The sequence below is a fragment of the Psammomys obesus genome, unplaced genomic scaffold (genome assembly GCF_907164565.1).
Source record: "Psammomys obesus unplaced genomic scaffold, mPsaObe1.curated_primary_1811, whole genome shotgun sequence".
NCBI classification, from domain to species: domain Eukaryota; kingdom Metazoa; phylum Chordata; class Mammalia; order Rodentia; family Muridae; genus Psammomys; species Psammomys obesus.
Genome location: NW_026585895.1, coordinates 42,855,315 through 42,882,772, shown reverse-complemented (window position 1 = coordinate 42,882,772; position 27,458 = coordinate 42,855,315). Strand labels below are relative to the sequence as shown.

The following is a 27,458-nucleotide window of genomic DNA, read 5'->3' as shown; positions in this document are numbered from 1 at the left end:
ACACACACACACACACACACACACACACACACACACACACACACACAGAAGGTGAAGTCATTTTGAATAAAACTGACATTTTGAATAGGAGGTCAAATGAACTTTAAGTTCCCAAGACCTCCCTGGGTAAGGGACACCCTGGTATGAATGCTAGGCGAGTAGTCACAATTGAATAACCCAACCAACGGGAGCAGGGTAAGTGTACCACCAGAGACGTGTTCCTAAGGAGGTCCTCTATCCATAAATACTGACTGGTGGGGAAAAAAAACCCCGTAACTTGGCACAGATGTTTGTGGCTTTTCAAGCCTAATAGCTCTGTAAGATTCTGGCTCGGGCAGGGGTGGGTGGGGTTGGGGTTGTGAGAGGTGGGGTGCGTGTCACAGTTCAGCTCCCTGGTCTGTTCTGAGGCCCTGAGCGATCAATAACAGCTTGATTACAACACATTTTTTGTGATCTGCACTGACCGGGGTTCACACACGCTCACGCACACCACACTAAATATGTAAACAAACAGAGAACAAGACAAAACACTAAATCTGTTCCAAGTCAGAACTGTGGCTGGTATACAATTATACAGTGCCCCTTTATGGCCCTTTAGCTATGAAACTCTTTACCGATGCTGTTGCTGGAATTTCCAGAGTTTGGTATAAACATCAAAAGTTCTTCCGAAGTAGGACTGCCACTGCTTCTGTCCATACTGTGGCAAATCTCTGTAAGAGTGAAGTGGGCATTGACTTTAAATTTTCAGAAATTTTGTCTTGTGATAATATAAATCACATTGATTAAAGTACTTACCTTCAGGTTTTCTCTGTTATACTAAGTTCTAATTTTTGAAGCAAAAGTAATTCTAGGCACCAGAACACATGTTTTCCTAGTCTCACACGAAACTACAGTTCATCTTAGTATCCTCTGCACATGCGTCCCCCACGAGGACACAATCGTGTCTTCATTGATAGGTACTGCTGATTTCTAAGGTTTATCTTTAGCTAAGACTGCAGCAATCTGGAAACTCTGCTTTAAGGAATACAGCCATAACTACAAGCGGATGTGTAGCTGTGCTATTCTATCCCCTTCTTAGAAGAGAAATAAATACCCCATGTTCTTAAGCCTGATAACCATCATATCTGTCTTAGATAAACAAATACTCCCCATCCTATGAACATTGGGTCTAACCATATTAGCTTCTTTGGGGCAATGAATATAATATTAAGTTACTCCATCTTCATTTCACCACCTGATCTAAAACTGATTACTCAAAAGCCTGTAACAGAGAAGTGTAGAAGAATTTTAATCCATCAACACGGCTACTCTGATCACATCCAAAGATCTTCTAGGTCTGTGTGATCTAGCTGGAATGCAGACATCCCTTAGTACATATCTTTAATCCCAAACAATAAAGGTAAAGTTAGTTTGTAAAAGGGAAGTACCCATGTTTGAAAGTGATATCTAATTGAGACACAAAGTGTCAAATCAGAGAAAGATTTGACAGAATAGGATATGGCCAACTCTCATAGAAGAGGAAAGAGAGGCAACTTAAGGGAGAGCAGTGCAGAGAGAGGTAGGAGGCAGTTTTACCTGGGGAGTTTTATAGACACAGGTGGAAGAGAGAACAAGCTACAGGTGAAGACTGAATGAGCCAGAGAATGCGGAGGAGCCAGAAGACTGGAATAGATTGCTAGAGTTAATTTGAGGCCAAACAGAGCAATTCACTCAGAAGGTCAGAGAAACCAGTTTGATTCAGTCAGCTTGGAGAAGAGTTTGAACCAGAACCAGCTAGCCAGAGTTCAGAAAGAGCTAGAAAGGGTGAGCTTTATCAGCAGTAAGTCTCAGAGGCTGAAAACATTCTAGGCCTGAATTAGATTGCACGGAGGCTAGAAGCTTCTAGGAGTAGGCCTAGGTTAGCAGACGGAGGCAGTAAGTGTCCAAGATGATCATTACTTCAGGCGAATAAATGTTATATTTACCGAGAAGATATACTTAATGAATTTAGAGGGCTGCAGACAGCTAACAGGTAATTTGGGAGTTAGTAATAAATCTCCAGTAGTAAGGCATAAATATTTGGGAAAAGCTAGTATAAAAACTGGTGTTGAGAGAAGGTTGTTATGAGAAACCTCGAGATTGGACTTTGGAGCATCTAATTATTACCAAGGACTGGAAATGAAGCCACTGTGGGCTGACAAAAATCTGCCTGCTGTAATCTGGAATGCAGGTAATATGACAAATGAACTTGGGGTCTACATAAAGAGGACAAAAATAGAATGAGACTAGTTAGTCCTGGGTTGTATCAGTTAGTTGTACTTCAACAAAATTCTCTAAGAATAGTTAAATTCTGCCCCTTGCAAATAAAGAAAAAATAAGCACTTGAATCTACAAATTCAAGGAATTTCAGGACTGAAAGATTCAATTTCAAATACTTAGTTATAAAAAACACATTTGAGGGGGCTGGAGGGATGGCTCAGAGGTTAAGAGCACCACCTGCTCTTCTAAAGGTCCTGAGTTCAATTCCTAGCAACCACATGGTGGCTCACAACCATCTATAATGATATCTGGTGCCCCCTTCTGGCGTGAAGGCACACATGCAGGCAGAACACTATACATAATAAATAAATCTTTAAAACACACACACAATTGAGCCACACATGGTGTTACATGTCTGTCATCCAGCATGCAAAAGGTCTAAGCAGGGGGGATCCTGAGTTTGAAGACATTCTAAGCTACACACAGGGAGACCTTGTCTATAAAAATAACAAACAAGCAACAGCGCCAGCACACAATGCAGAAACACATTCATAAATGTTTCTAAAAACTCACCCTAAGAAAAAAGTGTAATATGAAAACCCAAAAGAAAACAACCAAAAACAACCCATAGTCAGACTGTTTTCTTGTAATATTTGTTTTGTGGCTTGAATAAAGAAGTTGTAGGCTTGTGAGATCCCTCAGTGGTTAAGAGTGTTAGCTGTTTAAGCCTGAGTGCAGTTTCCAGACCCTATATGACGATGGAAGGAGAGCACTGACTCCACAGGCTGCTTTCTGACCTCCACATGAGTACGGCATGTGCATACACAAAGAATGATGATTATGATAAAGGTTGTATTTCTATTTTCTTTGTTGTACAAAACAGGGTTTTAAAGACGAATGCTTTGTGCCCAGGCTTGGAGTTATCACTAAGAAAAATAACTAGGATTTGTCAGTAAATGACAGTACACAAACATTTCTCACATTTAGAGCAATGAACAATGTTAGTTATATATTTTTAATACTAATTTCCTTAAAAGGATTCAGAGCCCTTAGCACGACAGCCTAAGGAATCAGCCACGGCTGCTTTAGCCGGCAAGAACACCTGCTGCCAAGCCTTGTGACCTGAGCTGCAAGATTCACGCGGTCAAAGGAGAGAGTCAACTCCCAGAAATTGCCCTTCGGCCTTCTCATAATTGATGTGGCTTGTGTGCCCTACCCCTTCTCTCACACCAAATAAATAAAAGGAATTAAGGATCAACTATACAACTGTTTCTTTTGCAAAGTAAGGTTAACTATTTTTTTGCTATGATCACCCTTTTCCTAATGACATACATATTAGAGCTAACATATAAATCACTATAATATGCTTAGAGTCTAAAATTAAATAATGTATTTGATAACGAGTTTTAGACAAACTTTTCTTATATTTAGAGCTTGAATCTGGCTTTTAACTCTGAATGCATCATCCGATTATTACTGCTGTCAACAGAGATGGGGAATCAATGACTCATGAAATTAAATTAAATGGGGCTCTGTGAATTACCCCATTAGTGAAATGACCTTGCATTTCATTTCGCAAAGGCACTGGTGCTGTAAGCTGGCTGCTCACACTCTTTTTCTGATGTTTTAGAGGAATGTGCTGGGGTGACACCAACATCTCTTTAAATCCTTCGTGCTGTTAGCAGACACTAGTAGGAGGCTAGGAAGAAACAGACTAACACGATCCTTGCGGGTGTAGCCAGTGTGAAGCTAAGTTGTCAAAAATCTGGAAGTTTCTTTCAAGTTTCTATAAATTTACCATCTTCACTCACTTGGGTGAGCTATGATCACTAATGCCTACCTACAGATTACCCTTCAGCCCTCCTTACACCAGTCTTCTGTGGTATGACACCTACAACTCTTCTGTTTTTACACTGTCTTTCACTGGCTTCTTTTTCCTTAGTGTGGTCCTCAAATTGTCTCTTTTCTATGTTCTCGTACACATAAGTTTATATATACACGTGTGTGTAAAGTTGCTTGGGAACTGTGGCCAGTATGATTAGGCTCAAATTCAAACCCATTCTACCTCCTAATCTAACATTTTCTCTCTCTCTTTTTTTCTACCATTTAGAGTAAAATCTAGATTTCTTTATCCACAATTCTAGATATTCTTAAATCAGCAAGAATCATAGTGCTTTGTTCTTGAAGCAGAGGGAGTTTTAAGAAGATATTTTAAACTACTTGGTGGTAGCACATGCCTTTAATTCCAGCACTTAGGAGACAGAGGCAAGTGGATCTCTGAGTTCAAGGCCAGCCTGGTTTACAGACAGAATTCCAGGACAGCCACGGCTACACAGAGAAGCCCTGCTCTGTACCAGACAGACACATTAAGATCTAAGAAGAGCCTTAACAGATCTTTGAGAGTTAAAAATAACTGCTGAGAACAGACCAATCTGCTCTACTGTTTAATATGTTAGTATGACATTTAAATTGCTAGATTTTGCAGAAGCTTTGATTCTGAGAACCTTCCCAAAACTGACTGAACTACAAAACAACAAATTAAAAACCCACAGAAAACATTTTTCATCGATACTAACTCTGGGACCCTTGAACAGTCTAATTTGTGTCCTGAGAGCTGGGCACACAGAGAAAAGCCAGGGCCCGTACATAACGACGCTGTATGAGGACACAGGAGAGAGCGCGCAGTCCTCAGAGGTAATCAAACCTGCCAACACCCTAAGTTTCGACTTGCAGCCTCTAGGACTGGGAGAAAATCCACGACTTAAGCAACCAGCCTATGATACTTTGTTCTGGCAGACCCCCTCAAAAGAATATAACAAGTGATGAAGCACCCAACAATTTCCAAAACACAGGTGATTGGAGATAACAGCCAAATGCCCTGCATGCTGTCAGTATCTATGAAGGAGAAGTGAGAAGCCAAAAGGAGGCACATGATGGGACCATCAAAGAAGAGGACTCAGAATAGGCAATACTGATTAACCAGAGAGCTGTGTGGGCCCGGGTGAGGACAGAAGCCCAAACTGGGTAATTTGGCTTGAGCCATGAGCCACAAAGCCACACAGAGCTACTTAGTACTAGAAATGATAATTTCTAGTCTAATATGAATTGAGATGCAAGCCAGTGTAAAACAGTCACTGCATCTAAGGACTAGATATGGAAAAGAACATGTATTTCTTGAAAAGTTCTACACAGATCATATGATAAAACAGAGCTATTGACACACTGAATCAAACAACACATTTATTAATGTTTCTTTTTAGTTAGAATATAAAACTACATTTGTGGCTCACATTAAATCTGTCTTTATTATTATTTTATTATCATTATTTTACCTGATCTTATTGTGTGGCCCTGGCTGGCCTGCAACTTGTGGTGATCCTCCTGCCTCTGCCTCCCAAGGCTGAGATTACAACTGTCCCATGCCCAGCTCACATTAAATTTCTAATACTAAGTCAATGCTTTTCTAGACTACGAACCTAAGACACCCATTGTATTTGGTGGCTGTGTATGTCAAATGCACACCTGACTCTTCTGTGTGGTAAGCCAAATGAAATGAAAGCATGGAGCACAGATGGTGTCATTTCTGTAAAAACATTATTAGTTTGCATAATTGGACTCTGGGAGAATAGTAAGAAAGAGTAGCTGGGCAGTGATGGCACATACCTTTAACACTAGCATTCGGGAGCGAGGCAGGTAGATCTCTGAGTTCAAGGCCAGCCTGGTCTACACAGTGAGTAACAGAACAGCCAGGGCTATACAGAAAAACCATGTTTTGAAAAGAAAAGAAAGATGGAAAGAGAAAAAGAAAGAAAGATAAGTGAAGAAGAAGATAAGAAAAGGGAAGGAGAGGGGACAATGGAACAAACTTCATTTCTCATTTGCCCCCCCTTTTTTTTTTTAGTAACAAGGACACCACAAAGAGAAACCTCTAGTGAAAGTACTACAGATATTTCCTTCCTATGTGCGCATTGGGAGTACATTTATTTAATTTCTAAAATTAAGTTCACCCAAGACCGTTACACTTCACTTTGGTACATATCCACAGCCTCAGCCTGCTCCTTCAAGGCTTGTTTTGGCTTTATGTACTAACTTCTCTAGAATGAAATAATTAGGAACTTAGAGGCCTCTGCTTTTGCAAGATACCACTATCAATGGGAGACACAGCTGCATTTCTCAAACCTAGGTCTGGAACTGCTGCCTGGAATAATCCCACCAAGTATTCTATTCTGCTTTCACAGTTTTAGTCACCATGGCAACCAGAGCCTGGTAAGCACTCAAGCTTTTGATCATTTCCTGAAAGTATTCAAAGCTTTTAAAAACATTATCCTCACTTCATGACTACTGAAACTACATGCAAGCACTATTATAAGCAAACCACCATTCACTTTACCCATTTCTTATTCTCTGGAGTGTTTTCTTACAGTGAATGGAAGGAAGAACTAATTACTCAGCATATATTCCAAACAGGAAATTTCTATCAAGAAAAACATTCTGTTAAGATAATTACAGCTGGAGAAACAAAAGGCTCTGATACCTCAAATGAACATCTCAATATAGTATGGAAAGACACAACTCCTTGAGTTAAGACTTATCATACATGTCCCAAATGAAATGATACAAAGAAAACCTTGAAGCTTTTCATACACTGACAGGTACTTTTAGACTGCTTCGAAAAGGTTAAAAACCCCGTACCAGTCCCAGGGAGTTTCTGAGACTCTACATTCTGTATCTTTATTCTCAGTTCAGGTCACATGATTATGTTCGTTTTGTTTTTAAAGAAAAAAAGCATACTTAGGCTGGAAAGATGGCTTAGCATTTAAGAACAGGAAGTGATTTTGTAGAGAACCTAGCACCCACACTGGGTGGCTCACACCTGCCTGTAACTCCAGTTCCAGGGGAATCTAATACCTCAGGCCTCCTAGGACATCTGCACTTGCATGCACAAACCCACACATATATACAGAATTTAAAAATTCTGGATTGCATTTTCAGCACTGTGCCATCCTCAATACCCTTTCCCCCAAAGCCCAACAAAGAAACATAAGGCTCTTTTCACCAACGGAAGAAAGAGAAAACACAAAAGAAACTGAACAAAAGATGGCAGTCAGAGTGGAAGGAATGTCTGGGGGAAGGCCAGGGTAAGAGTTGACACCATTGCACCTGGATGCCACTTGTCTCATCCCCTAGCTGGGTCCTGGTTCAGGCTACCAGAGTAGTTCATGTGCTCTGTAAGCACTGTGATCTTGTTTTCCATTTAAACCAACACAAATACAGAAGGAAGGAGACAATCAAAAACCTTCCTCAAGACAACAAGATGCCTCAGGAGATAAAACTGCTTGCTGTACAAACCTGGGAATCTGAGTTTGATCCACATAAAGGTGGTAGAAGAGAACAGTGAAAAATAACTTTCTCATGGTTATCCCACAAGAAATCTTATATACTGCAAAAGAATGATCAAAACCAAACCAAGCCAAAACCAAACCATCAACACTTAAGTTTTTGGTTTAGTAATTCAAAGAAAAAGTGAATAGTGCAGAGAAGGCAACATGCCTCCCCTCTGCCACCCTGTGAACACCAAGGAAGACACTGAATGCACAGAAAGAGCCCTTTCCAAGGATTTTCCAACTAAGGCCCGAAGGCACACACAGACACACAAGATTTTAGGTATTGAAAAATTATTATTATTTGGTAATGAAGTCTTAACTGTTGTCTAAGCTAGTCTAGACATTTGGGTTCAGGAATTATCCTGCCTTCTATCCCAGTTCACTTTCTATTGCTGTGAAGAAACACCATGACCTAAAGCAACCCGGTGAAGAAAGTGTTTATTTGGCTTACACTTTCCAGTCACAGTACATTATAATGGGAAGTCGAGGTAGAAACTCAACTCTGAAATCTGGAAGCAGGAACTGAAGCAAAGGCCATGGAGGAGTGCTGCTTACTGGCTTGCTCCTCATTGCTTACATGGCTACTTTTTGTTTTTGTTTTGTTTTGTTTTTTCAAAACAAGGTTTTTCTGTGTAGCCTTGGCTGTCCTGGACTCACTTTGTAGACCAGGCTGGCCTTGAACTCACAGTGATCTAACTACTTCTGCCTCCCTTTACAGGCGTGTGTCACTGTGCCCCAGTCACAACTACTTTCTTATACAGCTCTGGCCCATCTGCCTAGGGTGGCACAGTCCCTGGGGTACACTGGGCTCTCCCAGACTATTTATTAATCAATAAAATGCTCAACAGATTTGCCTACAGGCAGTCTGATGGAGGAATTTTTTTTTCAGTTGAAATTCCCTTTCCCAGACGACTCTAGCTTGTATCAAGTTGTTAAAAAGTAACTAGCATAGGTATATACCACCATGCCGGTCTCAGAAAATTCACTTAACACGTTTTTTTTTTTTTTTTTCAATAAAAAAAAAAAAAAAAAAAAAAAAGGTCACGTGGGATCTGAAGAAATGACTCAGCTGGTTAGAGCACTTCCTGCTCTTGCAGAGAATTCACGCTCAGTTCCTAGCACCCGTACGCTGGTGCACAACCTCCTGTGAGTCCCAGTTTTAGAGGATCTGACATCCTTTCTGATTGCGCCATTCACGTATAGTGTCCTCACAAACATATAAATAAAACATTCACAGATAAAAAAAATAAAACCTTTTTAAAAAAGTCATGTGGGGCTAGAGAGATGGCTCAGCAGTTAAGAAAAGGCACTGCTCTCAAAGAGGACCTGGGTTCTATCCGCAGCAGTCACACCAGGTGGCTCCATCTGTGACTCCATCTCCTAGGGATCCAGCTTCTTCTAGACTCGGGAGCACTGGACTCAAAAGTGTGCGCACACACAGAATTTAAAATAGTATTTTTTCTAATCTTAAAAAAAAATACTGCTTTTACAATTTCCTTTTTTGTGATTTAATCACACCTCGTAGACAACTTTTCATTAATATCTTTACTAAAATCTTTGTGATCCTGTGTATGTATGTGTGTGAGCGTGTGAGCGTGTGTGTGTGTGTGTGTGTGTGTGTGTGTGAATGTTTGGCCAGGTCCGCCTTTGATATTGTGACTGAGGTGTTATTTACACTGTTTTTGAGACAGGATCTCTCAATGACCTCAAATTTCACCAGGTTGGTCAGACTGGATGGCCACGGAGCCTCAGGGATACTACTGTCTCCACCTCCTCAAGCAAGGATTACAAGTGTGCCCTACCACACTCACGGCTCTATCTCCTGGACCTTAAGCTTCCAAGGCAAATGTTTTACCAACCCAACTACCTTCTTAGGCCCTCGACTAAAGTATTTTTTAAAATTCCACATTAAAAGACAGTTTCTAGGGGCTGGGAGGATGACGGCTCAATGGTGGCTGTGCTACACCTGTAACTTCGGTTCTGGAGGATCTGATGCCTTCCCTGGTGACACATGCAAGTAGTGCATAGACAAGCATGTGGGCAAAGTACTCATACACATAAAAAATAAAATAAAACAATCTGAATTGAAAAAGACAGCTCTAGATAAAGATATGGAATAATAAAACCATTTTCTTCTCCCAACCCCACACACATACCAATGAATGAATGTTTGCCTAGTCTGAAACCAAATCTGCGTGTACAAGAAATCTCTTGTGTATTTTAAGGATGCAACACCTGTCAATTAAACAAAACAAAACAAAACAACACAACCTATGGTCTATGGCTGAGGCAGAAAATAGGTGGGACATCCAGCAGGCAGAAGGGATTCCGGGATAGAGCCAGGTTCTTGGGATTCAGCTGGCAAGATGGGAAGAGGATGGATGCATGGTTCCTGAGCCCAGGTAACCAGCCATGTGACAGAATGTAAATTAGTATACATGGGATATTTTAAGTTATGAGCTAGTCATAAAGAGCCTAGCTATATAGGCTAGGTAGCTATAAATAATAATTGAGTCTCATGACCTTAGGGAAGGGAGGAAAAACCTCCTATAACACCTGGGTTTGATTCCCAATAATGGGGGAATAAAAAAGCCAGGGATAGAAAAGAGAAGTTGGCAGAGAATCAAAACAGCAATTTCTGAAACAGAGGACAGGGCTACCCAAGTAGGGTTACTGTGAGCTAATAATATTTCACACAAGATCTATGTATTCACAGAAGATTCAGACTTTAGTTAAGGCTTAAATTTAAGAGGATAATTCACATAAAATACTAAAGTGAATCTTTGCTGGATTTTCTTATCCACTATTTAAGGTAAACGATCAAAATTCACCATTATTAGTATTGTCAAATATTAAGATACTACTTTATGAAGATACTACTCTGCATTCAAGAAGACTGTGTCTCAAAACCACAGTTAGGTTGGAGAGATTCCAGTTGTTTAAAGTACTGGCTGCTCTTCCAGAAGAACTAGGTTCAATTCCCATAATCTGCATGGTGGCTCATGATGGTCCATAACTACCGCTCCAGGAGATCTGGCACCTTTCTGTGACCTCCTCAAGCACCAGCATGCATATGACATGCATGAAGCATACTTACATACATGCAGGCAAAACATTCATACACATCAAGAAAAAATAGAGTGCTTAAACCTCAAGACTTTCATGAATAAAATTAGATGCCTGTAAAAGGAACTTTTATTCACCTGTTTCAGTTGTTGTCTCGGATGCTTACTGCCTCTGTCTGTTAACCTAGGCTATGCCTGGAAGCTTCTAGCCTCTGTACAATCTAACCAAGGCCTAGAATGTTTTCAGCTGCTGAGACTTACTGCTTAATAAGCTCACCCTTATTATTTCTTACTATTTCTGAGCGCATAGCTGGCTGGTTCAACTTAGTTGTTCTGGCTCAAATTTCTCTCCCACCTGACTTACTCAAAATGGCTTTTTCTCTCAGCTTTTGAATTGCTCTTCTTGGCCTCAAACTAACTCCAGCCACTTGCTCTAATCTCCTGGCTTCTTTGGTCTTCAGCTGAGTTCTCTCTCTCTCTGCAACTTGTCTCTTTATTACTGTCCTGGTAAAACTGCCTCCTCTCTCCCTCATTCTTCCCTCTCTGTTATTTGTTGAGAGTTGGGCATATCCTATTCTTCTAGTTTTGATGCTTTCTTTTCTCCTCCATGGGTACCAGCCTTGCACATGGTACACACTCATATTCAGGCAAAATGCTCATATACATAAATAAATCTAAAAACTTTTTAAATAAAAAATGCACCTGTAAGTCTCTTAATTTTAACAAGGCTTTATTCCAGGTACTCACTTTAATTTTCTCCTTTTAATAATCTAAGATGTCAGGTAATGGGGTGATTTGACTCCTGATAGATGGCAGCTATTCCCTGGTGTCTCAGCTTACTTAAGGGAATGACTATCAACCAAGCTGTCTGGTGGACTGTCTTCATGCCAGCACTCTACAGACATCTTAAGGAAACTGCATGGTAATCTCAGCGGCTTGCTAACAAAGAGCAACCTCTGTTACTAGAACGTACTATCCCAGCTAAAGTGTTTCAGAAGACCTGTACCAGTCTTTTGACCACCACAAACTTCAGTGAATTCCAGGCGACCCCGTAGCCACTTTTACTCGGTCCAGAAGGAAAGTGTTTGCACTGATAGTCCAGCAGAAAACCTGTGATTACTACAAACACAATCCTTTTTGGCACAAAGATTTGGTGTGACTGGTGCACATGTCCTTCCCACTCTTCTTTCTGGGGAGGAAAGTAGGCTGTTTGGCTCACTTTCTAAGCTAGCTGAGACACTATCCTGTGCTGTACCCTGGTGTTGCAGTAAGAAACCCAACATGATTTTTCTCCCCTACTTTTGATTTTTATTAGTAGTGAAGACTGAACTGGTAGCATAAAGAAAAGTTGACATCACAAGCAGGAACAGATGGAGGGAGCAAAGGCAGTGTCAGCTGCACTGGAATGGAGATAGTGGTGGCAAAAGAGCTAGTGTATAAATGATGATCAGAGCCAAGTGACACAAGGACTGTGAAGAGCTAACCATAAGAAGCTGTAGGGCCTACTCTCTACAAGGGCTTCGGAGAACTGCCAAGCATTGAGGACAAAGGGTCACAGACAGCACAGGCTCAAGAGATTCAACAGTAACCAATGTAAAGGCCTAAGAATCCCAATACCCTTGTTGCTAAACGCTGAGCACCTATTCTAAGAGCTGTAACATTAGGAGGAACTGCTTGTTGTGGTCTGTTGCCCTGATTACTGATGTCAGAGCTTTATACTAGCTTCTAAGTACTGGGGTTGCTGGTGGACAAATAATAGAGCTACAGTCCTGTAACCTGACTGCCTGAAGCTCCAAATACTTACCTTTTAAAGCTTGAACAATAGGCCTGCCCTAGGACTACCTCTGAGCCCCCAGGCCTCAGAGCTCAGCACTGGAAGAGTCTCCTGTCTACTTATAATTCCTATCAAGGTAAAGCAAAAGACCTTATCTAGCTGAATGGTAACAATATTTTTTAATTTTTTAAAATTTTTTTTTAATATTAGTTACAGTTTATTAACTTTGTATCCCCGCTGTATCCCGCTCCCTCATTCCCTCCCAATCCCACCCTCCCTCCCTCTTATTGTCCCTGCCCCTTTCCAAGTCCACTAATAGGAGAGGACCTCTTCCCCTTTCATCTGACCCTGGATAACAATATTTTTTTAGATTTACTTCTATTTTTATTTGTGTGTAACTGGGAAAAGGGCACTGGATCCTCTGGAGTTGGGGTTAAGGTAACTGCAAGCTGCCCAACATGGGTACTGGGAACTGAACTTAGGTCCTCTGGAAAAGTAGTCCTTAACCACTGAGACACCTCTTCAACCCAACACATTGTTTTTTTCATCTAAGAATAAACACTGTCAAAGAAAAAGGCTACAATCACTTCTTTCTGTTTGTTCTTTGTCTTGTTTTTGAGGCAGGATCTTACTTTATCCCAGAGTGACCTATGTGTGTGTTTGTGTGTGTGCGCATATAAAATGTACCTGTGTTATATGTAAGTCCATGCATAAAGCAGCCAGGGGGAACACAGAAATAGTGTAAAGTTTAACACATCTAGAGTCTACTGACCTTAACCCATTGAACAGCTGCTTGGACTTATCCAAAAGATAACAGAAATCTGTAACAGTCTTCCTCTCTCCCTGTGGGATGTCATCTTCAGCACCTCCAGAGGACATGGTTTCTTTAAGAGTAAATTCAGTCCTGTAAGGAAACATAAGATCATTCACTCCACTGATGAACAGAGGGTGAGGGCATATCTTAGTTACAGTATCTTTTTCCCAAGGCAGATAAAGAATTTTTTTGACTACTCAAATAATCAAAACTTGTAAGATGGTGTTGGAAAATAAATGATCTCACACTGGTAGTGGAAAGAATTGATGGAAACATACAAAGCCATTTTTAACGTTCTTTCATCTAAGAACTATAATTTAAATTCCTACTCTATTGCAGACATTTGGTCTGTCTAAAAAATCTGAAAAATTGACCCTTTTACCTATTTGCTCATTTTAATTCTGTGAATTCATCACAGAAAATAATCCTTCACATCTTCTCCTTATTTTATAATAACAATTAAATCCTAAAGAGGCTCTAATGAGCCCGAAGAGTGAACCAGGGAAGTAATTCACGTAGTGTGAGCCCCTGCATTTATCTTAGGGCTGACTTGCACTTCCACTTAAGGTGAAGGTAGGGACTGAGATGACATCCCAGCAGATAAAGTGCTTGCCACAAAAGCACCTGAGCACGATCCCAGCACCCACACCAAAAGCTGGGCATCGTAGTATACATTTATAATCCCCACACATAAGGAGTAGGACACAGGCAGACCCCTAGGGATGGCTGGCCAGCCAGTCCAGCTAAGTTGCTCAGCTCTAAGTTCCAGTGAGAGACTCTATTTCAAAAGTCAAGGTGGACAGCAGCTAACAACTGATACCCATCACACAAATGAAGACAGATATATGCATTTTATAGACACACACACACACACACACACACACACACACACACACACACACACAGCATGTGCACACATAATACCCTAAAAGGGTGAGGCAACCAAGTATAGAAAAAAGATATCTCACACACAGAGGCAGATACTAAAGCTGTGCTTTTGATATGTCTAGCATTGTAGTTCATTAAGAAAAGAGCTTGCTGTCAACTCTGATGACCAGAACAAGATCCCTGAAATCCTTAAAGGCCGGAAGAAGAGAACCAAGTTCCATCAATATTTTAATCTACATTTTATTGAATATAAGCTATCTCCACATGTAATCAATTATATTAACCAACCATTTTAAAAATGTAACCCATACTAAATTAAGATATACAACAATAACTCATTTTGTTTACAAAGACAGAAACTCCTGGGACAACCCAGTAAAATTGGGTTCCAGTGTAGAGAGAAAAAAGGCAAGAGTAGACAAAGGCCAAAAATCAGAGCAAGAAGTTAGGGTATGGCATACTGAATTTGTATATAAATAAAGAAAGAAATAAACAAATAAATAAATAGATTTATTTTACATATGTATTTTTCAATGTGCATACATACATTCATGTGTGTATGTGGTCATGAGTACAGGTAACTGAGACCATAGGTGTTGGATCCCCTGGAAGTGAGTTACGGGTGGTTGTGAGCCAGTTGGTGTGGGTTCTTGGAAACAAACTGGTGCCATCTGGGATAGGAGGACGTGCTCCTAAGTGCTGAGCGATCTCTCCAGTCCCTGGTACGGTTGTCCTAATGACTTTCTTTCTCTCCAACATGATCTGGTATAGGCAATTGAGGATGCAAGGCAGGAAAACTATCAGCAGTCCTGGAGCAGGCCAAAGCCTGTTGGGTAACTCCAAGGTGTCACTGGAGACACATGGTTGTAAAGTCGTCCTCATTTTATTTATTTACTTATTTAAAATCACGTGTATGTGTGAGTGTGTACCATGTGTGCAGGTGTGCCGATGCAGCTCAGAGAGGCTGGAACTCTAGTTACAGGCAGCTCAGCTGTCCAACATGAGTACGGGGAACGGAACTTGGTTCTCTGCAGGAGCGAGGCATACTCTTAACTGCTGTGCCATCTCTCTAGCCCTGAAATCATTTTTAACATGCATGGTCAATACTGGGAAGGGGAGAGGAGGGAAAGGGAGGGGAGGAGAGGAGAGAAAAAAGGGAGGGGTGAAGGAAGGAACAAACTAAATAAATAATTCATGAAAAAAGAAAGAAGCAGATAAGGATAAAATTTACAATAATCTGAAATGATTGCTTGTTTGGCTAGTTGGTTTGGGAATACCTGGAACAGGATCTTACTTCAAAACCCAGGTAGGCCTCAAATCTTTCTCGTTTTTTTGTTGCTCCAGTTGTCCTGAAACTCACTATGTAGACCAAGTTGGTCTTGAACTCACAGAGATCCACCTACCTACTTTTCCTTAGTGCTACAATTAAAGGTGTGTACCACTACACCCAGTTAAGTTCCCCTTCTTCCCCCTCTTCCCCTCTCCTAAGGTCTGACCCTAGCCTATCAAATCTCATCAGGACTGCCAGGATCCTCTTCCTCTGTGGGCCAGCAAGGTCGCCCTACCAGGGAGAAGTGATCAAAGAGCAGGCAACTGAGTTCATGTCAGAGGTAGCCCTTGATCCCCTTACTAGGGCACCCACATGGAGACTAAGCTGCCTATAGGCTACATCTGAGCAGGGGTTCTAGGTTATTTCCATGCATGGTCCTTGGTTGGTACATCAGTCTCTGCAGCCCGTGGGCCCAGATTTTTTGGCTTTGCTGGTCTCTTTTTGGGGCTCCTGTCCCTTCTGGGTCCTTCTATCCCCCTTCTTCCATAAGACTCTCTGCCCTCTACCCAAAGTTTGGCTGAGTCTCTGCATCTGTTTCCATCCCCAGCTTGCTGGAGTCTTTGCCAGGCTATGGTCATGTGTGCCTTTAATCTCAGAACTGTGGAGGCAAAGGCAGGTGGACTGCTTTGAGTTCAAGGCCAGCATGGGGTCTACAGAATGAGTCTCAGGACAGCCAGGGCTTCACCCTGTCTTGGGGGGGGGGGGGAAGGAATTTCTTAATCAGACATCACTAAGAAGGTAGAGAGGCCCAGCATGGTGCACACATTTTTTTTAATTAAATTTTTTATATTAATTATATTTTATTCGCTTTGTATCCCAGCTGTAGCCTCCTCCCTCATTCCCTCCCAATCCCACCCTCCCTTCCTCATTTCCTCCCATGACCCTCTCCAAGTTCACTGTTAAGGGAGGTCCTCCTCCCCTTCCATCTGACCCTAGCTTATCAGGTCTCATCAGGACTGGCTGTAATCAGGTCCGCTATGACCTGGCAAGGCTGCTCCCCCCTCAGGGGGGGGGGGGGTGGTCAAAGAGCCAGCCATGGAGTTCATGTCAGAGACAATCCCTGTTCCCCTTACTAGGGAACCCACTTGGATACTGAGCTGCCACGGGCTACATCTGAGCAGGGGTTCTAGGTGGTACATATACTTTTAACCCCAGCATTTAGGAGACAGTGAGATTTCTGAGTTCCAGGTGGCTTGTCTCAAACAAGCAAAACTGAAAAGGCAGGCCATCAAGAAAATGAAGATTTTGTAATGTGTGTAGCTCAGAAAGAACATGTAAATAAAATAAATGAACCCCCCTTAAATTAGTAAAATTTTATAAAAGGAGATTTTAAAAAAAAAGCAAATGCCTTAAATTTTTCACAAGGATAAATTAGGGAGGGGTGCTAGCAATGCTATGTGCTATATTTTGTTATTTTTATTCATGGACATGTGTGGTGGATATCTGAGTGTGTGCCATGTGTGTGCACTATCTATGGGGTGTCAGGCCTCTTGGAGCTAGAGTTACAGGAGACTGTGAGTGACCAGACATGGGTGCTAGGAACTAAACAGGTACTCTGGAAGAGCAAGTGCTCTTTATGGCTGTTATCTCTACAGCCAACATTGTCAAACTTTGTTAAGTTACAGAAGATTCACTATGTAGCCCTGGCTGTCCTCAAATTTAGAGATCTGCTTGCCTCTGCATCCCTGGTGTTAGGATCCCTGGTGCTACAAAATGTATGCTGCTGCCGCTGTGGCCACTACCACCACAAGGCTGGCTTTCAGTCTTTTATTTAGTTAAATCACGTTGGAAAAGGTGGGCGGTGGTGGCACACGCCTTTGATCCCAGCACTTGGGAGTCAGAGAAAGGCAGATCTCTGAGTTTAGAACAGACTCTGAGATAGAGAGTTCCAGGACAGGCCTACATAAGAGAAAGCCTATTAAAAAAATAATAATGAAATAATGTTGAAAAATAATAAAATAATGTTGAATGGATTAAGTATGTTCATTAGTTTGTATGGGAACTATGTGGATACCCATATCACATGGCTAGAAAGGAGTGTAGAAAGCTCAAAAGATATGGACTGTTATGGGCTGAATTTCATCTCTCAAAAACATATGTTTAAGTCCTAACCTCTGGTACCTATGAATGTTTACAAATATATAAATGCAAAGAAAATGCAAAGGAAGAAATACTGAAGTAGAGGAGGTTCTTCATCCAAACTGACTGCTAGCGTCACAAGAGATAGCCACATAGAGATGAGAAGCATGTGAAGACATGGGGAAGACAGTCATGTGAACAAAGGCACAGAGTGGAATTATGCAACTGTTCAACAAGCAATGCCAACTGCCAGAGTTTAAGGAGAGTCACGAACAGATTCTCCCTCTGAGGCCTTTAAAGGACCCAATTCTCCAACACTTTCATTTTGGGATCTGGCTCAACTCCAAAAGCATAAATTCTCTGGCTTTAACCTGCTCATCCTGTCATTTCTCATCTTAGCTCTAATTTGCATTTCTCTGACAACCAATAATGTTCACTGATCTCTTTTTTGTTACTGCAAGCCTAACAGATACAATACACAGTCTTAGCATGAATTCCAAAGAGGGAAAACAAGCAGAACTGAAATGAGCAGGACAACTGTTCCAAGCCTCATTCCACTAAATACAGAAAAAATGACTGATTATTGACCTACATTCTTTACACTTTCTTTTTATAAGAAGTCTTTTAATAAAGCAACAAGAAAAATTGCTACTCTTGGGACTGGAGAGATGGCTTAGTGGTTAAAAGCACATAATATTCTTCCAGAAGACCCAAATTTGATTCCTAGCTATGCAACTCCAGCTTAAGGAGATTCAACTGCTCAGCAGGCATCTGCACCCATGTGCCCATACCCCTCCTCCACATAAAGTGAAATAAATATTTTAAAATAGGAAAGAAAAATTGCTACTCTGAAATGAATTCTAGGTAAAGGGTTGGTAACATGAAAGCCTGACAAGAATCTGGAGACAGAGTGATGTGTCTGTTAGATGGCGCCCAGGACACAGCAGGGTGGAGTAGCAGTGGGTAGCCTGGACTGGATGGAGAAGACTGGGTGCTCCTGCTGAACACTTAGAGTGAATTAGCTGCTGCTTTCAGTCAATCCACACACAAGCACAGTTTTCTTGCCCTGCAACCTCAGAAGACTGGTAGACACAGGCAGAGAAGGAGGCTTGAAAGGCTACAGAACAGGCATCCCCACCATTGCTACGCTGCAGTTACTGACACTTCAAGACAAGCCTGCTCCTATGATTAGACTCAAAAGGAAGCAGGCTGACAAAAATATGCAAATGCACACCCAATGAACTAGAAATACATTAGAAGTTTCATTTTAACAAGAAAGGTAACGTTTATGGAAATCGCAGGCTTGAGAGGATTGTTTTCTTGGGAGCTGATTTTTTTTTTTGTCTTTGTTGTTTAAAGAAACATAAAAAAAGAATTATAATCATGTGTTTTATCAACTAAAAATGTGACAGGCAGTTCCCCTTGGTGACGGTCACACCCACGTTCTAGGTGTGTCTCTTTCTTCCCGAGCTCCTTTCTGTTTCTTTTTCTTTTTAATTTCTTTTTTATTACATTTTTATTTTTTATGTTAATTATAGTTTATTCACGTTGTATCCCAACTGTAGCTCCCTCCCTCCTTTCTGTTTAACTCTAGTGATTAAAATCATACTAAACATCTTCAAATAAACTTTAACTCTGCTTTGAAAAAGAAGTTTAATCAGTAAGATGAATTAATGGATATAAAATTTGCCCTGTAAACTGTAACATATCCTAAAACTGTTAGTTGTAAAATTGTCAGTTTGCTTAAAAAAAAATAGAACACAAATTGAAAATTTTATACACACACACACACACACACACACACACACACACACACACACAAAACCAAAACCCAAAGTCAAGTGTGTGTGTCTGGGAGTTGTGCTGATTCATTTGCCATGTAGAGTATGAAAGGAACAAGAGGCTGTGCTGGTGCAGATGGTGTTCTTATTATATGGACAAATGACAGAGCTCCACAAGCAGCTTCTTACAAGTGGGAAGCATCTTACCAAGGAAAGCATAAAATTACCACATTATGCATAAAGTATTTTCCAAAAGAAGCTTATTCATGGCTTATCCCTATATGTTATTAAAGTTAAATTATGCCAGGCAATGGGAATCACACACCTGTAAAGAGAGAGCTCACAGAAGAGAGAGGCAAGAAGCAAGAGTTTGAGGCCAGCATCAGCTACATAATAATTTTGGAATGAGTCTAGACTACATGAGACCCTGTCTCAAAAAAAACCCAAAACCAAGGACTGGGGAGACACTGAATTAAGAGACATATTGTTTGTTCTTCAAGGTCTCAAAGACAATTCCTAGCACCCATGTCAGTTGGCTTAAAACTGCCTCCAACTCCAGCTCTGGGAGATCTGTAGACATCTCCTCCCCAACCCCCACAAATACACACACAGCCAATATAAAGACATGAAAGTTCTGGGGAAATCACTGTACGATAACACCTCAGCATACATTGAGAGAAGGTGTTGTGTACATGGTAGCTTACATCTATTTGAAACTATGTAGAATTAAAAAACCCCTAAAGATACATAGGATCGACACTTTAACAAATCTGCTTTTCTTAATTGTCAGGTTTTATCTGTAATAAGCAGGAAACAAAAAAGTTACGAAAAGAACGAACAATTCCTCCAAACAGAAAGGAAAGTTGCTGTAAGCAGTGTCTGCTCAGTTGCACCTCTTTCACTTTTCACATTCCACTGCGTGATTATAGAGCATATTGCTTGCCCATCCATCTATTAAGTCTATTCTGTGACTAATGTGAATAATGTGCTATGAACATTTGTGCATTAGTTTTCATGGATATGTGTATTCATTTCTCTTGGATATATACTGCGTATGTGCTGGGTCACCTGATAACTCTTTAACTTGTGAAGAACTGCCTGACCATTTTCCAAATGAACACACCATTTCATACATGCAGCAATGTGTGATACACCTCTTCCCCCATCCTCATCAGAACCTGCATATATCTTTGTGCTTCTGGCCTTCTTAGTGGGCATGAAGCACAAACATCTTGTGATTTGATATGCCTTTTCCTGACAGCAATGCTGAGCATCTTTTTATGTGCTTTAATGGACCTTTACAACATCTCTGCTGGAGAAATGTCCATTCAGATCCTTGTCAAAGTTTTTTTTTTTCTTTTTAATGGATTGCCTTTTTATTATGGAATTATAAGAATTCATTATTTACTCTAAGTGAAGTACTTCAGCAGATATATCATTGGACGGTCTCAAGCTCCTGCGTATGCCTCCTGAACAGTGGAATCCAGGAGAAGCCACTGCACCCACTCCAGATCATCCCACTCCCTTGCTTCCTGCTTGCTTCTTGGATCAGTCTCCAGACTTTCCATCAGATATGGACCTACACAGCTCCCAAAGAATTCCTTTTCTGCTTACATAATCTGGAATTTTACCCTGTACTTTTCATCCAAAAACCTTTTCTGGAGCAAGCCATGCAACCCTTTTCTTTTTCCTTTTTTTTTTTTTTTTTTTTTGTTTTCAAGACAGGGTTTCTTTGTGTAGCCCTGGCTGTCCTGGAACTCCTGTAGGTCAGGCTGGACTCAAACTCAAGAGATCTGCCTGCCTCTGCTTCCCAAATGCTGAGATTAAAAGTGTGTGCCACCACTACCTGGCTCTCTTTTCTTTTTAATGACTGCCACTCACTCTATTTAGTCTCCTAAAATGGGTTTAATTAACAAGCTGAAACTATAAATACCGTTCATAGCATACCAAGCTCCTAACCAAAAAAGTGAACAATTTATTTTATTATTATTTGACAAACACAACCTTTACCTGTTTTATGCTTGCATCTGAGAAGCTAAATATAGCCAAAGAAGAGCAATAAATGATTGGGCTCAACCAATGATTCTCTATCCATGATGTCATAAAGTGTTGGGGTGATATTTTTGTGCACAGTGTAAAGACTGTCTTTGTTTTATTCAAATGTTGATTTCTATACAAGCAGAGAGCAGAGTACAGGTCAGACTTTGGTACTGTTATTCTTTGGCTGCATATTTTGTAAACACTCCCTCCAACACCTCCTGATTGGTTTAAAGAACTGAATGGCCAACAGCAAACGTAGGAGAGGAAGGCAAGACTCTTGGCAGAGATAAAAACTCTGGGGAAGGAATGAGATGTGGGAAGTTACCAGCCAGACATGAAGGAAGAAATAGGTTCGGGTACTGAGAAAGGTAATGAACCATATGGCAGAACATTGATTAGTATAAATGGGATAATTTAAGGGCTAGTTGGGGAACAAGCCTAACCTAGAGCCAACCATTAATAATTAATAAAAGGTCTCCATATCACTATTCAAGAGGTGCTGCTCGAAAGAAAGTCCTCTTATAATAAACATACACCCATTCCATCCCAGGCACCTGCCACTGTACAGACTCTGTATTTTACCTTTAAATATAGAATCAAAAGTCAGCACTAAACCACTTAGTCCTGATGTGACTTGATGTACCTGGTTGGGTTGGTGGGGTGAGGGGAGCTCTGAGGAAATGAGGATGGGGCTCCCTGTGATCTCAGTATATGGGAGGCTGAGGCAGGAGGATAAGAGTTTAAGACCAACTTAGTCCACATGATAAGAACCTCTGTTGTTGGTATAATGTTCTTTTGGAATGTATACACCTTACCCTTGTTCATTCAAATGCTGATTTCTCTTCCAAACTCTCTGGTTTCAATCCGGGCATTGCATTGTGATACTTATTCTAAGTATCACCTGTCTCAACTTTGTGTAAACATGCCAAAATAAAACAACCAGCCACAATGTTGAGCAATGGAGGGGAAGGAATGGGAGGGAGAGGGGAGGAGCCAGAGGACAGAAAGGAGTAGGAGGCAGAGGAAAAGGAGTAAGGACAGAAGCTTCGAGACAGAGGAGGAGGAGAGGTCTTGGAACGATGTGGAGAGATGGACTGGACCTAATATATCACAAAAAGCAAGCATAATGTGGGAAATCTAAATGTTAGGCAACTATAAGGGCTTGGAGGTTTAGGATGAAGTAACTATTGCCCAGCATTGTGTTCTAGGTTAATTAAATAAATCCCAGTCTCTGTGTGGTGGTTTGGTTAAAGAGCTGTTTAAGACTAACAGCAGCATTACCAGAAGATATATCAATAGTAAATAGTAATATTTAAATACAACACTCTAACAAAACCAAAAGCAGTACTCTACTGGGTGACCCTTCTCCCATCATCTCTACCGTATCGTATCATTGACTATTTTCCCCAATGGGTCTCCACAAGAAACTTTCCTTGTCATTGCTTGATTTGTCTGTTGTTGATATTACAGATTTGTAACAACAGCAAAAAGATGCTGGTTCTTTTACAGTTCCAAGAAATCCTCTCTACATCATTAGTTATATTATTACTTACATAATTATTTTGAAGCTATATAAATTTATATTTCAATAAAGTATCCTTTGGTTAAATACGTAACAAGTAGGGAGTTACTGACTTTATGCGAATGTGTGTACATGTCACCGAGTATATGTATTTGGGCCTAGTGCCTGTTGGCTGTAGAGCTCACAAGAGGCATTAGATCATCTAGAACTGGTGTCAGAGGAAGCTGTGAACTGCCATGTGGGCACTAAATGTAACACTCAAAGTTAACTTGTTTATATGTTGCTCAGGTGATTTGCTGCTCCTCAGTGCTGCTGAGGGCTAATTAAACTGTGAGGGCTTTTAGTACGTGGCCTAGAGACTATTTTGGCAAGGAATGTGGCTGCTTTTTGTCCTTCTCTGAGAAGTTTGTGTGAGGCTAAATTGAAGAGTTTCAGACTAATTCCACCGGCAGAGGATATCTCAAAATAGCCTAGTACTGACTCTGTTGTGTGATTGGGATCAAGCTGAGCAAGGAAAAAAAAAAGAATGTACAGACTGAGGAGAAAGAGGGTAACAGGAAGTGGAATGTAGCTAAATCCTCGGTTCAAGGAGATAAACAGATTAAAAGAAAGCCTGATGCTTAATGGAATAAAGGGAGTGGTGACCTCAGGGCAAGACCTCACCCAGCTAAACTTCCTTCTTGTAGAATTAAAAAAGGCAAAGCAGACCTCTGAGTCTACATGTGGCCATTTGGTTTACAGAGCAAGTTCCAGGTCTTCCAAGTTTAGGCAGTGAAGGAAGCCATGAATGGTGGCAAATGCCTGTAATCCCAGAACAGCCTGGGATATATGAGACTGTCTCAAAATTTGAGACAGACAGAGAGATAGTGACAGAGAGAGAGAGAGACAGAGAGAGGGGGTAGATGGCAAGGAAGGAGAGGAAAAACAAGACAACATGAAAAAGAAAAGTTAAGATACTTGTGGATTATCAACTGACTAATAAGCTACTGTAGCGTTCCCTCTGTCTCGCTGAGCTCCCACCTCAGTGGGTCAAATCAGCACAAAGAGGCCAATGCCATCACAGAAGGAAGGAATACTGGCAGAGAATTTCCTGCATAGAACTGGCTGTCGGAGTGATCAAACTTCTTCCATGGGGTTGGAGAGTTAATAAGCTCAGTGCTTAAAAGCACCTGTTACTCTTGCAGAGGAAGCCAGTTCGATTCCCAGTTCACAACATGGGGCTCACAACCATCTATAACTCTAGTTCCAGGGAGATCTGATACCCTCTTCTGACCTCAGCAAGAACCTGGCACATGCATAGTGCACACAAAATGCAGGCAAAACTTATACACGTTTAAAGAAAGGGGATACAAAGGGCTACTAAGCCTTACACTTTGCCTAGGCTCCACTCTGTACAGAGTGAAGGCCTGTCCTTAGATAGGCAAAACTTTTGGTCAATTTAGAAATGAGCAAATTATCTCAAGTGCCACCACTTCACACAACTTTTCTAAATCACCCTATTAGAAACAATCTGTTTTTCTTGAATTCTTGAATGAGTTCCCATATAGCTCAGCTGCCTTCTATCATGAGTGAATACTTGTGCACATCCATCCTGCCCTTACTAAATTTTAAGTTTCCTGAGTTACTACCTGTGTGGGATAACTTCTGCAAAGGCCCTATACAAGTGCTTTGAAAACAGTTCCCAGACAGCTTCTAAAGGAACTGATCACAGCAGGTACACTTGTCAGTGAGTCTCTTCAAGGTAGGAACTATCTCACAGCTGAGACTGGGTGAGTGTAAGAAACCCAAGAAGGTCAGGAGTTAAGAAAAAATGGCTGTAGCCAAGTCAGGAATCTCTAAAAGCTGCAGAGGTCCATCACCTGAGCATCCCAGAAGAAATGCCAAATAGCTGGCCTTATGGGTGTGGACAAAGTTCAGTCTTCCTAGAAAGGAAAAAGTCAGCTATTGGCCTGACTAAACTGGCATATGGGAGTATGTGAAGATTTTATGAAGACAAAGTCTTAGTAAAACTTCTGATCCAAAAAGATGCAGATTAATTATGTCAAATGACAGCTGTTATGCCCAAGTCTCGAGGACCCCAAAGACCACCAAGGAGCCTATTCTGATGCAAACACAGGAGGGTTTTTATTACAAGCTCGAGCTCAGGCCCACACTGTCACCAACACAGCAGTTCTCGAGGGTAGAGCCCTGAGCTCAGGGAGAGAGGGGTTTTTATTTAGGGTTACAGCAAGGTTCGGGAAATTCCAGCTTATCAGTTCTATGATTGATTAACATTTAGCAAATATTGGTGCCTGGAGAGCCAAACCGAAATTGTTTTACTCAACCTATTGTAAAGAACACCTGGGTAGGACTGGAGAGATGGCTCAGAGGTTAAGAACGCTGGCTGTTCTTCCAAAGGTCCTGAGTTCAATTCCCAGCAACCACATGGTGGCTCACAACCATCTATCTGAGATCTGACGTCTCTTCTGGTGCGCAGGCAGAATGCTTTGTAAATGATAAATAAATGACATTTAAAAAGAAAATAAATTAAAAAAAAAAAACACCTGGGTAAACTCTAGGTATCTACTGACTTCCTAGGGGTGATGGTTAAATAATACCAAAGGTAGGTGGTCGAAGCACATTTTTGTGGCTTTTTCTCCATTTTGAAACTGGAGTTTATGCCCATCTTATTACCCATAAGACGGAGTTTCTTTTTCAGAAGCGGGGTTACACAGGCCTCCCAGTTAGAACAGTGTGTATTCTGCAAAAACAGATAATATTTGAGAGGAGCAAAGAGGCAACATCATAGGATGGTTGGCAGCACAAATACCAAACTATTTCCACAGAAATCCTGGCTCTGCCACCAACTACTCAAATATAGTTGGGTAATCTCAGCCAAGTTGTTTAACTTCCCATTACATAAATGGGGGTAATAATAGAATCTGCTTCTTTTAAGAGTTGTCATGAAGATTAACTGAGAATATACTTAGAAAGGCGTCTGGCATACACTAAATGTTATCTGTGTGGGATTACCATTTTATTTAGCATCCACTTTTGGACAATTTTGTGAGGGGAGAGAAGGAGGAATCTTCTTAACAAGTATATCACAATTATGTAAAAAGTGGTATTGTATCATGGAAACTGAGATATATAGGCACTTTGTAATTAATAGAAGAAACAAAAGCATCAAAAAATATAAAAGAAAACAAGAGGATATGAGCAGAGAACAGAATTCCTGCTTCATGTGGAGGCCACCTATCGATGCATACACCACAAGTTAATCTGAATCATTTCTTCTGCGCAGCTGGTAGAGCTAAATGAGCATGGCTTACTGTTGTAAATAATTTTTCTTGTCGCATTTATCTACGTAATGCCAACTGTGCTGACTGACATTCCATCAAATACTGAGGCATTATTCTTTAGAGATTACTAGTAGATGGCTAAAAGTACCGAAGACATACTATGTACTAATTCTATCAGATAGAGAGCTCTGAGGTGTGATTTTTGTCCTCAAGAAACTCAGGAGTAGGCCAGGTGTGGTGGTGCAAACCTTTGATCCCACACATCTGTAATCCCAGGTAGAGGCAGGTGGATCTCTGAATTCAAGGCCAGCCTGGTCTACAGAACTAGTTCCAGGACAGCCAGGGGCTTCATATAGAAACTCTGTTTCCAAAAACAAAGAAAACAAACTAACTAACTAACTAACTAACTAACTAACTAACTAACTAACTAACTAACTAACTAACTAACTAACAAAAAACCCCCACAAACACCAAACCAACAAAACAAGTTCTCACTACTAGTTAAATGAATGATGCTTACAGAGACACTCCTAATTTATAGTCCCCAGCCACTGTTACACATAAAACCTAGAAGACAGCTCAGGTAAAACCTGAAAAGAAAGAAAAAGAAAAAGAAAAAAAAAAAAAAGGCTGAAATAGACATGACTTAAAAAAAGAAAAAAATTAAGAAGGGAGATGGGGAAGTAACGCACTGGTTAAAGAGCACCTGTTGCTCTTGAAGAGGACATAGTTCAGTTCCCACATCAGGCAGCTCACAATTGTCTTTAGCTCCTGGGAAGCTAAAGACTCTGAAGGCAACTGTACCTATGACCATAAACCTATACAGAGAGACAGACACACACAGACACACACAGATAGACAAAGTGACAGACACACACATACACAACTTAAAATAAAATATAGCCAGGCATGGGCACATTATCTTTAATCTTAGCACTCAGGAGACAGAGGCAGACAGATCTCTTTCTGGTCTACATAGTGAGCTCCAGGCCTGCCAAGGGTATATAGAGAGACTCTGTTTAAAAAAAGAAAAAAATATATTTAAAAAGGAAAAATAAGCATTGTATTATTTGTATGACATATCCAAATGCACCAAGATACCCTAAAGCTGACAAGATGGCTCAGTAGATTAGCTGTTGTGCAAGCAAGAAGACCTGACTTGGATTACATTCCCGGAATCTACAAAAAAAACTGTATGTATGTGGTAGCTATGGCTTGTAATCCCAGCATTCCTACTGAGATGGGAACATACAGAGAGCCTG

The 27,458-nt window shown here is 40.9% G+C and overlaps 1 protein-coding gene across 1 annotated transcript in view; it reads right to left on the bottom strand.

The window, feature by feature from the left end:
* Positions 1-27,458, bottom strand: part of Scai (suppressor of cancer cell invasion) — a 101,336-nt gene that overhangs the window by 41,810 nt on the left and 32,068 nt on the right. Inside the window, exons 3-4 of the mRNA XM_055600485.1 lie at positions 13,234-13,365; positions 615-710 (exon numbers count right to left, since the gene is read on the bottom strand). Coding sequence (XP_055456460.1) covers positions 615-710; positions 13,234-13,365 — 228 coding nt within the window. The remainder of the gene's footprint in view (positions 1-614; positions 711-13,233; positions 13,366-27,458) is intronic.